At 39.6% G+C, this 18,055-nt stretch overlaps 1 protein-coding gene across 1 annotated transcript in view; it reads left to right on the top strand.

The window, feature by feature from the left end:
• The window catches only part of LOC145440953 (uncharacterized), an 87,109-nt gene that overhangs the window by 17,552 nt on the left and 51,502 nt on the right, over nt 1–18,055 (top strand). Inside the window, exon 2 of the mRNA XM_080318744.1 lies at nt 14,541–14,630. Coding sequence (XP_080174870.1) covers nt 14,623–14,630 — 8 coding nt within the window. The 5' untranslated portion in view covers nt 14,541–14,622. The remainder of the gene's footprint in view (nt 1–14,540; nt 14,631–18,055) is intronic.

Here is an 18,055-nt window from a genome sequence, read left to right as displayed (position 1 = left end):
GTGGTTGTCAGTTTTCAAAACGAAAATGGTATTGTTACCCGGGGAAAAAATGTATTTCCAAGTGAAAACGGTATTGGTACTCAGTTAAATGATAGTTTCCAGACGAAAAGGGATTGTTACCCAGGAGAAAATGATTAGTTACTCTAGGTAAAAGTATTTTTCCAAGTGAAAATGTATTGTTACACTGGGTAAACGCCGGATCTCCAAAGGAAAATGATATTTTTACTCGGCTAAACGACGGACCACCAAGTGAGAATGGTTTGTTGCTCAGGGAAAAAAGGTTTGTTACCCAGGGAAAAAGATATTTCCAAGTGAAAAAGGTTTGTTAACCAGAGAAAAAATATATTTCCAAGTGAAAAAAGGTTTGTTAGCCAGAGAAAAAATATATTTCCAAGTGAAAAAAGGTTTGTTAGCCAAGGAAAAAATATATTTACAAGTGAAAATGGTTTCTTACTCTGGGTAAACATCAGATCTCCAAAGGAAAATAATATTTTTAGTCAGGTAAACGATGGACTGGTAAGTGAAAGTGGTAATTTTACATAGGTAAACGTCGTGGGTTCAGTGTCGTTGGTCTTGTTAAAGGTTATCGCTTGACGTTGGTATACTATTACGAGTGTGCAAAGGCTATGCACGTCTTGTGTGGAGTATCGCGACAGTGAACATATTTTTGGTGTGACGAAACAAGATCGTTGTTTACATGTTAATGCATTTCGATTACCGAGTAGCTGTACAACAGAGAGGAGTCTACAGTTAGTTCGTGCTGTATGTCCCGATGAAAACCACAAGACCGCATGTAAATCTATTAGCACAACTCGATGATGTTGATATAGTGTTACTTGAATTAATTATTACCTATTTACACTACATAAAAATAAAAATTCATGTCGTAGTAAGTTTCTTGAACTCGTACTTGATGAAAACGATTGGCGACAAGTATGCTTTTGTGTTTGAGCGAAAAATAATTATTTAGAGTAGTGACAGTTTGTGACCAACGAATGCAAATCGATCATGGTATTACAATATACGCTTTCGTCAACATAACGACTTGGTGTAGAAATACTTTCACGTTTTTTGAATAACTGGATGCTCGAGACTTGTTACTTGTACGATGTACCGTTGGTGTGCAAACTATAACGACCATTTTGTATGATAGTATGTTTTACTAGTGAGGATAACCATATGATGACTCACCACTTTTCGTTAGCAAAGTAGATTGATTTGTGTGTAAGATGTAAGCACCGTAACTAGAAAACATATGCACTCTGTTGTTGGAGTAGCTGATTCATTGCTATGACATGGACATATCCTGAAACCTTGGTTTGTTGTCTTACGAAAGATGACGCGACCTCGGTGTCGTAAATTGTGTTAACTAAACTCGTATGGATACCACAATTGTGCTGGACTTACACATGGTATTCGTATACTGTACACATACAAACTTTTGTGCAAACAACTCTGGTGTTTCTGTTAGTACTAGTTCTGTGTTGAACTACTTGATTATTACGATACATGAACAACCATTCAGACAATAAAGTTCTTGAGGTATCGAAACAGTTTGAAAGCACCACCAATCATTGTACAGGTTTGTAGCATGAGTGAATATTTTCGTGTAACATGAATATATTTCATATGGCTTTGGTAAGAAATGAGTTATGCAGGATAACCATACACAACCTACAAAAGTAAAACTTGTTGCGTTTGATTGTATACTTTGTATCGATGTCTTTGTGATGTTGAAAGACGGTTGTGTTTACATTTGCATTAAGCGGAGTAACTCAAGTAATAAATTTTACTCGTTTGAAAATACCGACCAATGGATAACAGTATGAATATGAGCGGTAATTATTTTTCGTGATATACAACCAATCTTCCAAGCATAACTTGTCAAAAATTTATCATGTCATAGTCGGCTGTTACGAATTCGACACAAATGTACTTCGATTATTACGATGATGGAAATTACGTTCAAGGGATTATTTCGAAGTACTATATTCAGCAATTACCAAATAACAAAAAATATCAAACTGTGCATACAACTCGGTTAGGTAAACGATACAGTTACAAGTCGGATGTAAGCTTGATTTACAGATTACAGTCTGCTGATGTAAAGCTCGACCACTCCACTGTGTTTATTGCAAAGTATTTGACACAAACAAAATATTGAACGAAGGTCCACCACTTGGTTTCATTACAAGGTGAGTGAAAATTGTTTTCTGTTGGTCAGGTATGATTTGCATTTAGAAAAACGATCTACACCGATTAAGCGACGCTGTTTCATATCTGATGAGTGAGTGAAATTTCCTTATGGTTTGATTTAGCGAGTTAATTATCGGTGATTCAATCAGATACAAGTAAGATCTTTAGTGACAGAGTATTGCGATGACATTTACTTTAGCGAATGACAACGGAAAAATTCTCGATTACATTGTCGGTGTATGTGTTACACAAATAATTCTAGTACACCTAACCATAGGGTACATTTGGCAAACATCGTACAAAGTGTTTCTTTGTGTTGGTAACGACTTTCAGCGGTTTGGTTTCATGTCGGGAATTATTATTTGAGGGTTCAAAAACAATCAATGCTACAAATGAACAACAATGCAAAACACGTTTAGTGAATTACAGTGTAGCAAGTACTTCCTTAATATTACGATTGTTGTGCACTAGACATTTCTAGTTGAATTGAATGCGTCGAGCAAACATATTCAATTTACTTTTGTAATGATCAAAGTCTTAGAGTGCAACCTCGTGATATTTTACGTTTAGCACGTTCTATAGAAAGTGTGAACGGAGTTGAGTATTAATCGTGTACTTGGGATAGTGCTTTGATATCAAAGATATATTTTCACACTGTGTAATGTTTCGATTCTCTGTTGTGAATACCTCCAGTAACGACATTGATGTTAAATCCTCACTCTTGGTCATTGTAAGCGAATCCTAAACATCGCAACAGTCGGTATGGAAATCGAACGCATGCATACTTTTAGATAGGCGACACTAACAAGTTTATTACATCCGTGAAATACTCTGAAACGTCGATTCGTGATTGTGTTAGCTATATTCATCTTCTATATCTGTGGATACAAAGAATTCTTAACTTTGGTTACAGCTCATTCGTACCGAATTGTTGCGTGCAATCTAGAAAAGGACAAGTCGAAGACGAATGATTTGATTTCAATAAACTAAAAAAAAAAATTCCTTTTGTTTTGATGTTGGATTTAATACAATTTGTATGACTATACCGAATCCGAATCCGAAAGTGCAATGTTACTTTAGTAGAAAAATTGGATGACTCGCATTTTGATATTGATAGATGTGTAGAGTAATATGACTAGTTTATAAAATCTCGGTAATGTTTTTTTTTTGTCATGTCTGTGATCAACAAATATGTGATCAAGTCTTACCATTCGATATTAACTTTCGCAGTCGGTGTAATTTGTTGAAGTAACAATACCGACGAGTTCAATAATATTCCCCATCGATGCATTCGAATAATCCGTCAGCTGCAAGCGGATTTAAAACTTGATGCTGTTTCGTGGTTAACTCAAGTCAGTGGTCGTGTTTGTGTTGATTTCAGGAATGATCATGACGAGTTGCCTGGGTAGATTAGTTAAAGTGGTTGTAACTACGACCGTACAGAGTTGCTGACACCCCAATATCTTTTACGCTGTAATATACGGATTTAATTGTGATAAATTAATTCTCAGTTATTGTTTGGACATTCAAATCTCGTATACTCAAAATATAATATGTCCAAGTCAAATCGTACATGTACCGATTAGTAAATACTTTGTCTTCAGAATAGTAACGACCTTTACAATCGAATAAAAAAGACCGATCATACGAATACAGCCAGGATGAATTAATTCAAGTTTGTGAGTTGTAGTGATATAATCAAGTAAGTGAAAACTAGATTTTTAACAATTGTTAATGTTGTGAAGAATTCTTTTGAGTATGGTAAGATGCTAAAATATCTCTTTGACAAACGGAAAGCGGGATCGCGAATAGAGTTGCAATGTTTCATTACTTGTTTCAAATCAATGTGCATATAATATCGAAATGGGACTGCGGGAAAGTTGGTAGTCATGTTTGTCAATCTATTTCAATTCAGACTATGTCAAAGTCCAAATATTTCATTTTGGATTATTTGGATTTACCTTTAGTACATCTGCGAATGGATTTAAAGTTGGTAAATTACCAAAATGATTGAATATTATCGGGTTAGAGATAGTTGGTATTGATTCTATAACTGTTAAAACAGTGGCGTGGAATGTGTGAATAATTCAATGTGACTGAAAGTCGGTGTCAGTAATATCCAGATTACGGTCGAATCAAAAGATCCCATTAAAAAGATTTCTCAAATTAATTAGAATTGTACCGAATTAACACATTCAGATACGAATCAACTTGAGCTGTGTAGTAAGTTTCATTCCATTCAATTGATACATTGCTTGAATATTCGCATGATTCTTATCATACAACTAAAGTCAAACACGGACAAAGTGTCAAAAACATATAGCGACCATACCAGAAAGTGTCAAATTGTTGGTTTACGAATCACCGTCTGCGACGACTCTGTGACAAACTAATTACGGAAATATTACCTTGTGAGCGGGCATGAGGGATCGCTTTGTCTGAAGCATTACCCTGTGAGTGTCGTAGGATTTTAAAATGATATCACACCCTTTTGAATAAGCGTTCACTTCACAAAGGATTAGGGTTAGAGCGGAAATAAGTGACAATTTGTCGCTATTCAAGTTACCGACACTGGCGGTCTGTTATTCGTTACTTATTAAATCGTACGAGTGAAATCAAGCTCTGTGCCAAACTGCTTACGAAAATTTCACCGCGTGAGCGATCGATATGCCTGTAACATCAAGTCGCGTATGTCTGAGACATTATCTTGTCAGCGAACGCAGGGTTTGCAAACTATTTCACACCTATTTGGAGTGTTAATATGTGAACGCGGCTATTGTTGGTATTGGAATCACCGTCTACGCTGGTTCCGTGGTAAACTAATAACCAAGCGACTGATTCCTAGATTCAGCAAACTATTTCACACCCTTTTTGCTGAAAGTACGACATGCCGCCCGCAGTCTATACCGAAAGTACGCATCACGACCGCACCCATAAGACGCAATAGCCGCTTGCCACCCCCGCCATAAGAATAACGATATATCATTGTCGCACTCACCGTAAACGTTGGGATTAACTCGAATCGGTCATATTTAACAATTTGTAATATACACATTATCTAAGAATCAATCACGTGACTATTTACTTGATACATATTCAACACAGCGCGAGAGTTGACTATACCCGAAAGGGCGATTCACGGCCGCACCCATAAGAACACATGGCGAGTCACCAGAGACCGCGTAAGAATACATGACAGGCGAATCACCGCCACCGCCTATAGTAAAAAAGGCGAGTCACCAACACGAGTTTTCGCGGCGAGTCACCGACGCAGCCCATACCTGAAAGGGCGAATCACGACCGCACCCATAAGAACACATGGCGACTCACCAGCGATAGGGGGGGTCGAAAAGGGCGAATCACCAACACGAGTTTCGCGGCGAGTCACCAGCGGGCCCATAAGAACCCCATAGCCCGTCACGAGCGATCTATATAACTACTGATGTCAGTATCACCAACTTGTTCCTGATGATGACTAGAGTAAAACCATAACACCACTGTCGGATAATTATATCACGGTCTATGATCTTGACATTTGTGGCCTTGCGGGAAGCATTTCTTACAATAATATCTCAACATTTGTTAGAAAATGTGCTGGGTAATATAGGGGTTTTTCAAACTACTCAGAATTGCTTCGCAGGCCGCATGCGGCCTGCTGGCCTTATGTTCGACACCGCTATCCTAGGCCAACATTATTTGAGAAATTGACAAGAATATGAAAAGTCGCAGTATGTCATACTATAGCGTCTCAAAGTTTCCAAATTGTAACGGTGTTGATGACAGCATAATATTTGTTCAGATTATTGAAGAACCTACAAAAGAGCATGGCCCAAAGTACAGTCCTTCAACTGCTGCTGAAGTTTTGATGAAGCCCTCTTCATTCAGGCAGTTGCTGACTGATGATCTCCACAAGAAAGACTGGATTTTCGTCATTATCCACAGTTACTTTTTTTTTACGTGTTCCCGCACCAAATAAACCTGATTCAAATTTACTGGTCTCAGGAACGTAAAACTGCTGCAAGGGACCAGACGAGTATATTAATATTACAGCAGATTTCTGTTACCTTTAGTTATGGAAATTTTCCGTAAAATTTCCTACGGTCAGCATATGTAAAATCATATTACGGGGAGAGTTATTTCGAATTTACTGGTCTCATCAGCGTAAAACTGCTGCACTGGACTAGACCAGTAACTTGGTATTACAGCCGTTTTCCGTTACATCAGGTAACGGGAATTTTCCGTAAAAATTTTAACAGTCAGTCATTGTAAAAATAAATTACGGTCAATAATATTTACGGGACGATATTTTTCAAATTTACCGGTCTCAGAGTCGTAAAACTGCTGCCAGGACCAGACCAGTAATTTGGCATAGAATATTTTTAACAGTGTACGTCGCCACGGTTGTCAAAGTACACATCTTTACCGATTCAATTGCATGTTTAACAGTAATTGTAATGGTAATGTAATTGAAACATGCAAGGGAGTAATTTTAATTGTAATTGTAATGTCATTGAAGCATGCAAGGGAGTAGTTGCAATTGTAGTTGTAATTGAATAGACTTATTGTAATTGATCCAAGGTTTATACCACTGCACTATCTCGCCACAAGTGGGCCTATGTAGTGCGCACGAACGTGCACCGGATAAAGATTTGAAATTCTGTACTAAACAAATAAAACATTACGATTTCTACAACGAAGCATTCAAAATCAACAACTGCTGATATATATCATAACCGAGCCGCTCTTTTTTTCTCGTAAACGGTAGCTTGCAATATCTGCATTAAGTTGAAGCATAGTGTCCTATATGGTGTCGACACAAGCAAATCTCACGGCTCAGTGAAATTGTATCACGTCACAATTTCCATTTGGCTACAGGCAATTTGACGGTCATTTTTCTCTTGAGCTACACTCTCGTTTCATCAGACAGCATTGTTGCGTCATGAGCTTCTCTCTCGTTTCGCCAGACAGCATTGTTGCGTCCCAATGCCAATCTCCATAACAATGAAAAATTCAAAGCTGATTGTGGGAGTTCCAGGGCCACGAGCGGAATAAAGTTTATATTTTCGTCATCAGTGCAGAGTCAGCTTTCGATTGATACCCGTTTTACCAAATTTAATGCTCGGCAAGCCGGTCAAATACGACCGTCAAATTGCCTGTAGCCCAATGGAAATTGTGACGTGATACAATTTCACTGAGGCGTGAGATTTGCTTGTGTCGACACCATATAGGACACTATGGTTGAAGGCAGTATTTTATATTCACATTATCTTATTCTCATTCGACTCTACGGTACTTGAAACGGGCGCCAAACGTTATTTCGTAATTCTTTACTCAGCATTTAAACCTGCTGCCATGACCATCCTCTTATGCACCATGTTAGTGTGGGTTGTAGCTAGAATCAGGACAAAAACAGCAATTAGTCCCCCACACCAAACGTTGGTCTTGTGACCCCATACGGCGGTCAGTTTTCAAGTAGAAGAGTGAATGTCTTCTATAATATTGGTAATTGCATTATATCACTTACTATTCATTTTTAATCCTATCTCAGCCCCCGATGGTCAGAGCTACCTGTCGAGATGGGGTCACGTAATCCATAATTATACCATCTCGTATGTTAATAAAATTACTTTACGGTATGTGGTTAATTCATAGCCTCCGGTCTGTTATATAATCAAAAGATATTGCAGTCGCCCAAACGCAGCAGACTAAAAGAAAAAACTTTCGTGAGACGCACACACAAATTGCCGTGTCTTTATTCCTCTCTGGGTGCCTCGGTTGGCATTTGTATTTTGGGATCAGACTGGAAAGCGTGGCCATTGAAAATGGACAGATACCCAAAGTTTCGGCCAAGTTCTTTTTTTTTGTAACACACTTTGTAGAGTTGCATGTTGGCCAAAACTTCACTTCTTTTGGTGTGTCGTGGCACGGTAATGACCGGCACCGAAATGCCTGTTTCTCTAAATTGTTACCCATGCTTTTTTGAGGAGAAAAGGTATGCATTTCAAAATCAAACTATCTAGAGACATTTAAATCGAGAAGCTCGAACAAAAATTGCAAGTTTATTAAATATCTCGAAAATACTCGATAGTTTATGTTGGTTTACGAAAGACTTCCGAGTCCCCTTCGAGCTCGCTCCCCACCCTATTGGAGAGTTTGGGGTACGGCAGTTACGGACGTGGCAAAAATGCATATCGTTGGGTGCGATATATCGTGTCCCGTAAAGTCGATTAATTGGCATATTATGACGTAACAAGCAAATGATGCATCATTTATGTAGAAAGTTGTTATCCCAGTAGGCCTTTTCATTGCAATCCTTATATTGTCTTCCAGTATATCTTCCAAGATTAGTTCTTAGAAACAGCATGAACACAATCGTGAGTAGTCGTGATTACTTTCCCAATGTAATCGTAATCGTAATCGACTACTTTCTGATTTTGCTGCAATCGTAATCGAAATCGCGTGCTTCAAAAGTAATCGTAATCGCAATCGATTACATTCATGAAGTAATCAACACATGGCTGATATACATGTCTATTGTCTAATAGTCCATAGGCGTCAAAATGGCTGGTGACGAATCTCGCTGTCGTAGCAATGTGTATTTATGTTGAGGCCAAATGTCATGCCACAGAGAAAAAATATTTTCTAGTGAAGAAATACCAATTTGGAATCGTGAAAGGATAAAAAAAAAATTATAACAACATACATGCAATTATCAATATCATTGACCGATCCAGTCATGAATTAGAGAAAATTCTTGAGCTCCGCGCGATTATAGATCACATAACTCTTTGCCTGCACTGAGTAGAATGAATTTGCTTACAAGTACTGGTGAAAATATCCATGTAACACTGAGGTCTGGAGGCGAAGTTTGGTTTATCACACTGTGGGGAACCAACGTGTGTTGGGGGTTAGGTGGGGTGACGCGTTGCTTTCTCGGCCCTGATTTTGTGGATGGCCAGGTATAACTGTTGTCAGGTGTTTTCGTGCGGCGCATTGTATTCGTAGTAGCCAGAGTAGCCTACGGTTGATAGTAGTATGCAATGAGCAAGGTAGCACGACAAGGTGCTTGGTTAGACTGCGAACCGCGTCTTCTCTCGATATTGTTGAGGAGAAGAATATTATTCGAGTTAGCGTGGTCGGTTAAATCCGCGGCCTACGGCACGAAAGATTGTGAACCACTCTCGGCGGTAGCACGTTGCTCTGGGCAAGACAATTTTACCTCAACTCAGCAGACCCATTACCGAAAAATCACATGAATGCCATCTTGAAGATGATTATTCACGATAAAAAAACTGAAAACTTCACTCACAAGCACCATATACTTGCAAGCAAACGGTGGCATACTTTTCATCAGTGGTTCTTAACCTTGCCCCCAGTGCCCCCCAGGGGGCGCTGGCGATTTTGAAGGGGGCGGAAACGCTCAGGGGGCAAAATGGGAGTCGCTGGGCTCAGGGGGGCGGTATGGGGGGCGCTAGAGAAAAATAGCTTCGCAGTAGATGATGTGGTGGTAGGACATATCCTTAATTGAGTATTCAGAGCAAATTAACACCGAAAAAACTTCGTTATATATAGCCTACAAAAGACATATACGTTTAATTGTCCGCGGGCGCCTAAATGACTGGCACCGAATGTTCCTGTCTTGGCAATCTGAACCCCAGAAGAGGAATTCTATCTGGCGGGGAAAAGTTATACGCCAGTGAAGAAATACCAATTTGAAACCGTGTGCGTCTTTTAGTTTAGTACGAGTGGGCGACAGGGATATCTAAAACTAGATATTACTGTTGGGCGATATCCCTGTTTGGCGATTCTATATTTTTTGATATAGCAGACACCAGACAGGAGGTCACGAAATAACATCATGCAACGAAGTCATACCAACGGGCTCGCCCGTCCGAATATGCTTAATTAATAGTTACGGGCCCTACAGTTTCGAAGACACCTTACAATGTTCGCTCTACGTTTTGATAAGTCCGCGCACACTCAACAACTCACTGCGCAGTCCCTTGGACAACAGTGCGTAACGACTAAAAAGTTTATAACTTCGGATTTGTTGTGCGCAACGAAGATTTTCTGTGCGCAGAGACCGTGACAGCACTGCGCACGTGCGCAGCTTAGAGGGAACATTGCACCTCACTCAGCTCTACCGGTAAATCTGATAACGTGAGCAGAGATTACAGGGAATTGATAGCAAGATATATGCAATTCCCGATCTTACTGTCCGATTTTATCATGAATTCTCGAAAGTTTTCCCGCTTCGCACTGGCTTGCTAAACAGTACTGCTGATTTCGTGGCAAAAGCGAACAACGTGATGGGGGCGGTCGGTTTATCACCCTATGGGAGCCCAAGGCCCAAGTTTTTTGGCGGGTCTGACGAAGTGCCGTTTCGTTCCTGCCAACGGGTATACGCCTGAAGATGTATAATTATTTTTGAGGGGTCCTACCTTTTCAATCACACATCACTCAGCTCTACCGGTAAATCTGTTTACGTGAGAAGAGAGCATAAAAATTGATATCAATATACATGCAATTCCCGATGATATTGACCAATTCAATCATGAATTATTGAAACTTTTCGCGCTTCGTGCGTCTAGATGAGAATAGCTGGCTCAGTAAATGGACAGTGGACACCCAATGTAGATGACTAGTATCAGCAAATTGCGGATAGCAGAATTGGGGTCTGGGGGTGAATCCCCCTGGAAATTTGGTTTATCACTCGACGGGGGCCCAAGACCAACTTTTTGGGGGGCTGACGAAGTGCTGTTACGTCCCTGGTAACGAATTAATTGTACCTACGGGCACGCCCGAATAGGTTTAATTATTATTAATTACGTGCCCTTTATTTACCCATACAACAGCTCACTCAGCGCTACTGGTAAATCTGATTTCGTGGGTTGAGAGGATAAAAAATTTATAGCGGCTTATATATGTAACTACCACCTATTCATTCATGCATTATAGAAAATTTTGGTACCTATAGGGCGACCAGGCCGCACAAACTTTGTTGACCATCGAAATCACGCTACGGGGTCCTTGTGGGCGAAGCCCTCAGAAGTTTGGTTTATCACGCTATGGGTGCGCAAGGCAATCGTTTTTCGGGGGTTGACGAAGTGCTGTTACGGCCCTCCCTCTTACTCATTGTCTTTATTACATTCCTTACAATATGAGGTTGGGGGGCGCTGGAGCCCGATAGTTGTTAAATGGGGGCGCTAGAGGAAAAAAGGTTAAGAACCACTGCAGTTTACATGCTGGGTTGGCTACAATTTGGAAAGTCCACCAATCCGTCACATCTTTTTCGAAATTTTATCGGTCCGAGAGGTGAAAAGGTTGAGAACCACTGCTCTAGTTGTTTGTTTTCGTCGCTATTACGTCGCAGAAACAAAATATTTCCTGTATTTCTAATTTGATTCATCATATTACTGATACTGAAGTTCACTACTAATGAGAGTCAATCGAGTGGCATTCAGTGGATAAATTAACGATATCAAGTTATTCTTTGGTGATTGCTGTAGTGTCTATTGAACCTTCAAGGGAAAGAAAGATGGTAACTTCATGGTATTCTGTATTTTTCGCAAAATCGCAGCTGATGTGGTAAAATTGCTTTCAATAGAGAGTACGTTTAAGCAATTTGAGATTTTCCAGAAAATGATAGTATGCATTGTATATATATTATATTATAATATATATCTATATCAGGGGTCACCAACACGCGGCTCACCAGGTAATACTTTGCGGCCCGCGACCGTATTTCAGATTTCGAAAGAAAGCTTAGTAAAGCATTTTAAAATGCTGAAATTGATTTCACTTTAAAAATATCGTAGTTGTTGTTCAAAATGAGTTTTTCTCCCATGCCCAATATCACCATATCCCTCACTAGCTGATCCGGCTTAGGCGATGATAATAGCATTCCATGGAGGGAGAATTCGCTGATGTGAATGGGCATATTCCCCTGACGTGCAATAGCTCAGACACTGCCTAAACCGCAATGATTAGAAAACGACTTAAGGCTTCCCCACAGGATCAAGCTTTACGAGGAGATAGTTCGCGAACAAATTCCGTGTCCAGCTAACCTCACTAACATTTCAGTCGCAGAAAAATCCTGTCATGTATAGAGTTGCTCATACTTAAAATAGAAAGAAAGTGATGATATTTTATATTTTCTGCTGTATTTATTGTATTTCCTTAAATAGCTGGTTCGTGGTACGGAACTTGAATATAGCTTTCAATACAACATCCCTTGCAGTATAATATTTATTAAACTCGAAGGCTTTTCGGGTCCCTCTTTTCAAGAGTTAACGGCACCAAAGGGATTAAAACAGATTTAAAAGCAAAACCAAGGAGGCAAAGTATGACGCGACAATCAAAACCACAGACCATGATATTCGCATTGAAGAATGCCAACAATAACAAACTTTGAAGAGTACGGTACTAGGTTGCCAGTAAACTCGCCCCAAAGTAAATTCGGCCCAGGCAAATTCGGCCATTACATCAGTAAATTCGGCCCACCGAGAATATTGTATTAAGATGTATTACCAACCGTTAACATGAATTAATTACATAATTATACTATTATTAAGTGATTTGGATGTCAGGGTATGCGTAGATCGCGTAATCACGGGAGATAGCGTGGATATTCACGGGGACCGAATTTACCGACGGCCGAATTCACCGGTCAATTCACTGGTTACTCGGTCAATTCTGCCCTCGGAGAATTTTTTATAAAAATGTATTACCAACTATTAATGTGAATTAATTTCATAATTATATTAATATCAAGTGATTTGGGGAACAGGGTATGCGTATAAATATATATATGTATATATATATGCCGATGTTTACGGGGCCGAATTTACCGACAGCCGAATTCAATCGGTATATTCGGCCCTCGGAGAACATTGTGTGAAATTGTATTACGAAATAATAATGTGTATTATATTACATAATTATAATATTATCGAACCTGAACCCTAACACTAATCCTAACCCTAATTCTAACCTAACCCTAACCCTAATCCTAACTTAACCCTAATCGTAACCCTAATCCTAACCTAACCCTGATCCTAACCAGACCTAACCCTAATCCTAACCCTAACGCTAATCCTAACCCTAAATCTAATAACTAATACCTAATAATGTGTATTATATTACATAATTATAATATTATCAAGTGATTTGAAGGTTAGGGGTTACGTTTAGGGTTAGGATTAGCGTTAGGGTTAGGATTATGTTAGGGTTAGGATTAGGGTTAGGTTAGGTTAGGATTAGGGTTAGGATTAGGGTTAGGTTAAGAGTAGGGTTAGGTTAAGAGTAGGGTTAGGTTAGGATTAGGGTTAGGTTAGGATTAGAGTTAGGTTAGGATTAGGGTTAGGGTTCAGGTCAGGTAATGGTATTGTAACTGTTGTTACTCTGGCCCTGGCCGAATTTACCGAGGGCCGAATTTAACGACGGCCGAATTCACCGACGGTCAAAGTGACCGAGGGCCGAATTTACTTTGGGGCGAGTTTACTGGCAACCACGGTACTATAGTAGCAGCGCAATTTGTAAATAAACAGTTACAAACACGAACCAAAATAAACTAATGAGAAATTTGTAAGTTTATAGAGAAATCTTTTTGTCTGCATAAAATTGGTTCGGTCAATTGAACAATGGTAGACTCCAACATTTTTAAATGAAAAAAAGATCTGCCTCGCGCAATGACAGTGAACATGTTGTCATTATAATGTGCACGGGCGAGGTTGACCATTCGACGAAGCATATATACTTAGCAATCGTCATAACAATCTGTTTTGGCAGCTAATTTGCATTTGCGTGCGAGCTCCGTGCGGTCACTTGCGAATGTTTTTGAGCGAATCGATTTGAGGATATGCTGCTTTATACGCTCAAACAATCCTTGAGATACACGACCTGCATACCGGCTATCACTGTGGCACTTGAATTGGTAGACAACATTACTTGCATTAAAGGCAGGAAGTAAATATTTTCAAGAGTTTGGTAACAAGGGTTTTGTTGTGTACCCGCCATGCGTGTTAACGCTGAAATTATTAAATTAATAAATTATTTGTTTTGTGGTAATTATGCCCGTCTCACATTTAAAGAGCACAGCGTTGTGCTGACGGAAAGTATGAAAAACGAGGTTGTGGCCTATTTCATCTCGATATTGCATTCATGTGGCCCGCGGCCTCTTCGAACTTTGAAAAGTGTTGCAAAATCAGTTTTAAGTTGGTAACCCCTGATCAATGTGATGGTATATTCACTGCATGTATGTGCATGTATGCAATGTTGATGAAGGTTGTCTTTCACATTCCATGTTTACAACAAGAATTGCGATTGTGTTGTCATATATTTAGAGTGTACTACGCTTCGCTAGTTACAAAAACTAGTTGGACAACATCTTCAGTACCGTGGAAAATACTGAAGTCAGAACACAGGATGTACAGGTGACCTGCAAAACTCTTTGAACCATTATACCGTGTCTAAATTTGATCTAGAATCCTCTTCGCCATCTGATGTGCGCAAGCATTGTCTTAAAATCCTAAAGGTGAGCCGTGCTACAAATCTTCAGACACGAAATTTGAAGGAAAAAAATAGGCCTGGTGTAGATGATCACAGTAGTGGATAAACATAATCATCATCATTTTTAATAAAATTTTTGTCAAATTAATACACCACAAGATTGCGATATAATGAAAATATAGGAGGGCGCCGAAACGACTTGGAGTAGTTTTTCAATCACCCACCCACCATGAATATCAACAGCAACAACAACAAAAACAACGTATCTACAAAATTCTAATGTGTGCGTTTTCAGTCGGGGCGCATGAGATTGAGTTTGCTTTGTGAGACTGAGTCATGTGACCGTGACAAGTGAGATTCATCAGACCGTGACAAGTGAGATTACGCTTTACGAGGAATCGGCCGAATCATTAGACTATAGATAACTAGCATAGGTTATCTATCTAAAATCAGACACGCTACTGTCTTGGAGTTCGTCTGGTTTTAAGTAGTTTACAAAGTTACTATGTGGTAAGTCAATGAAAGTCTGCGATTTCTGTTTTAGGTGATACCAAGTTAATTTATTGGGTGGTGGTAAGTTTTCCGTGGAATCAAAGTATTGTGTTAGCAATAATCGCGGATCAATATTCTACAGTAATAGTAGGAAATATTAAGAGTGACATTCAGTCAGATTTTATTCCGGCGTGGCAGTAGGTCTCATATCTAAATCCGATAGCATTGAACATGTCTTGTCGCGTATTGTATATGTATCCCTAATCGCCTTGCTCCCAGAGTGGATTTGTGAAAGGCCATTAATTTATCCATGGATACTGGGTGGGCAACATGAAAAGGTATATTGAAAGTATAGCGTATTGTATTTATTATACATGTCCTTAGATCAGGCAATGTTGTAAAGGCGCAACGGCTCGGCTAAAGGTTACCTTATTTTCACGACATATCGCTAACAGAAGATACCTGTACTGTATGACCAACAAAGATGACGCAGCAGACCCAGTGATATCACACTACGTTTTGTATCCTTTTCATACATTCGTATTCAGCCAATCGTGCGTGATAAGCGAACGTAATATGACCCTGCATTTCGGAACCTTTTCATACATTGGAATCCGGCCAATCGTGCGTGACTAGCTGATTACTCAAGAAAGTGTTACTATGTGTTATAAGTAACCCAAATACAAAATACGCCAAATGCACAATAAACCGGCAGGAATATCTAGACTAGTCTGCCAGATTACAGTAGTCTAGATATTCCTGCCGGTTTATTGTGCATTTGGCGTATTTTGTATTTGGGTTACTTATAACCTATTACGCAGCCGTCCATATATTCACGCATTTACGCATGCTGTGACAATATTCAGTGGGTCCGAATAAGTCTCGAATCTTCGAATTATTTCCGTTTATTTGCGCGGGTTTAATCGAATATTGGATTGTTCGATACTTTACGAGATGGTGCGTTATGGCAGCACGATCTGTAATTATTGATTTAGCGGCATTATTATAACAAACATTACTTAGATTCGCGCGCTGTATAATTTCAAAGCTGCATCGCGGAAATTATTCATTCAGTCATTCACTCATACGGTTTGTGTAAACTCGTCGCCATCCGATCATCGTAAGCGGTATTTTAAAAATCCTACGATTCGGCAGATACGCAACCATAATAGAAAATATCTGGCTGGTGTAGCTATAGCGCTAGTTATAGCGCTATGAGTATCAAAAAACAACAACTTATACGTCAATGCTGTTTGAGGAGATTTTGGCACACAGTGTAAATCCATTAATGGATTAATTGATCCGATCTTCTTGTAATTTTGGGCATGGACATATCCGACTAAATCCAATAAAGTTTCACGCATGCGGAGGAACGCGAATGGCGCATACGCGGTGTCCAGTCAATACCAAGAAAACCTTTACCGAGAAGGTCATTACCGAGAATGGACACCGCAGAGAATGGACATTACCGAGAATGGAAACCACAGAAAATGGACATTACCGAGAAGGGACACCACTAAGAAGTGATATTACCGAGAATGCAAGATACGCAATACAGGCATGTTGTGTAGCCTATATGTACAGGTCGTGTACATGTGCATCACGGCGTTGCCACAATAGGTGTCGAATCTATGGTTTAAATCTCGACAACGTCCTTCCCAGTAGGTTAGATACTCGGCATTGGCCATTCTCGGTAATGTCCATTCTCGGTAATGGTCATTCTCGGCAATGTCCAATTTGTTCATTCTTGGTGATGTCCATTCTCGGTGATTTCCATTCTCGGTAATGGTTTTTCGGTATTGGTATAGCACCCGCATAAACTGTTGACGAAAAGACTGTATTCACATTTCACACCGTAGAGGTGGTACACGAAGTCATAATTTACCTCAGAATTCAGAAGCTGCGGCCTCGGATTGTCGACCGAATAATTGACCGGTCTGTTTGTTAATGATATTCATGGTGTTTCGATTACATTGATCATTATACACCACGCCAATATTCATCATGATTTCGTATTTACCGACTTGTAGCACGGCCTACTTCAAGGCATTTTTAAGACACCGCTTACGCGGATCACGTGGCGAGGAGAAGCCGAGATAAACCTCCAACACTTGAGTAGGAATTCTGGAGTCGACCTCGGTCGGACTCGAACTCGCAAACCCTTGGTGTTGCAACAGTAGAAAGTACCACTACCAGTACGCTATCTCGCTACATCAATATTTTACCGGACTTGTTAGTGACTGAACAACATTAGGTGTATTCAATTTAGAGTCAATTTGAGCCAATCATTATTATTATTCGGCGCTTTTCTTTTTATATATATTCAATCGCTTGTTTGTTCTTTTGGTTACTTAGCAGAAGAGGCGCTTGTGATTGATTCATGGTTTAAAGCAGTCATTCGCAAACTGTGTACCCCGGCACATAAGTTTGCCGCCGCAGATTCTCAAGTGTGCTGCGAACATTTTTGGAGTTTTGGAAAAGAATAAATTGGGTGATTTTTAGCTTTTAGCTGTCTGCTAGTAAATCCTATTCCATGATCGGTGCAAAAACAATCAACATTGTATTAAAATTTGTATCTTCGTGGCTAGGTGAAATTAAAAGCTGTAAACGAGAGGCACTGCTTGGAATTGATGACAAAATGCGGGTTGCTGTTTTCGATTATGTTTGTTTGGCAATTTCAACGCGAGTGGTTTTGTTCGCCATATCCAAAAATCCTTATAATATCTAGGGATGTGCATTACAAAAGTAAGTTTGTGAACACTTCCAGCTCCTTTCTATTATATGTGTTCCGTTCATTTGATAGATAAACATCGATCTTTTTAGTGCATCTTTTCTCGGCCGAAGTGTGCCGCGAGAA

This window comes from Botryllus schlosseri, chromosome 6 (genome assembly GCF_051294905.1).
Source record: "Botryllus schlosseri isolate E-star chromosome 6, Bs_hap1, whole genome shotgun sequence".
Lineage (NCBI taxonomy): Eukaryota > Metazoa > Chordata > Ascidiacea > Stolidobranchia > Styelidae > Botryllus > Botryllus schlosseri.
The sequence above is the reverse complement of the archived record's forward strand: the minus strand, read 5'-3'. Positions and strand labels throughout refer to the sequence as shown.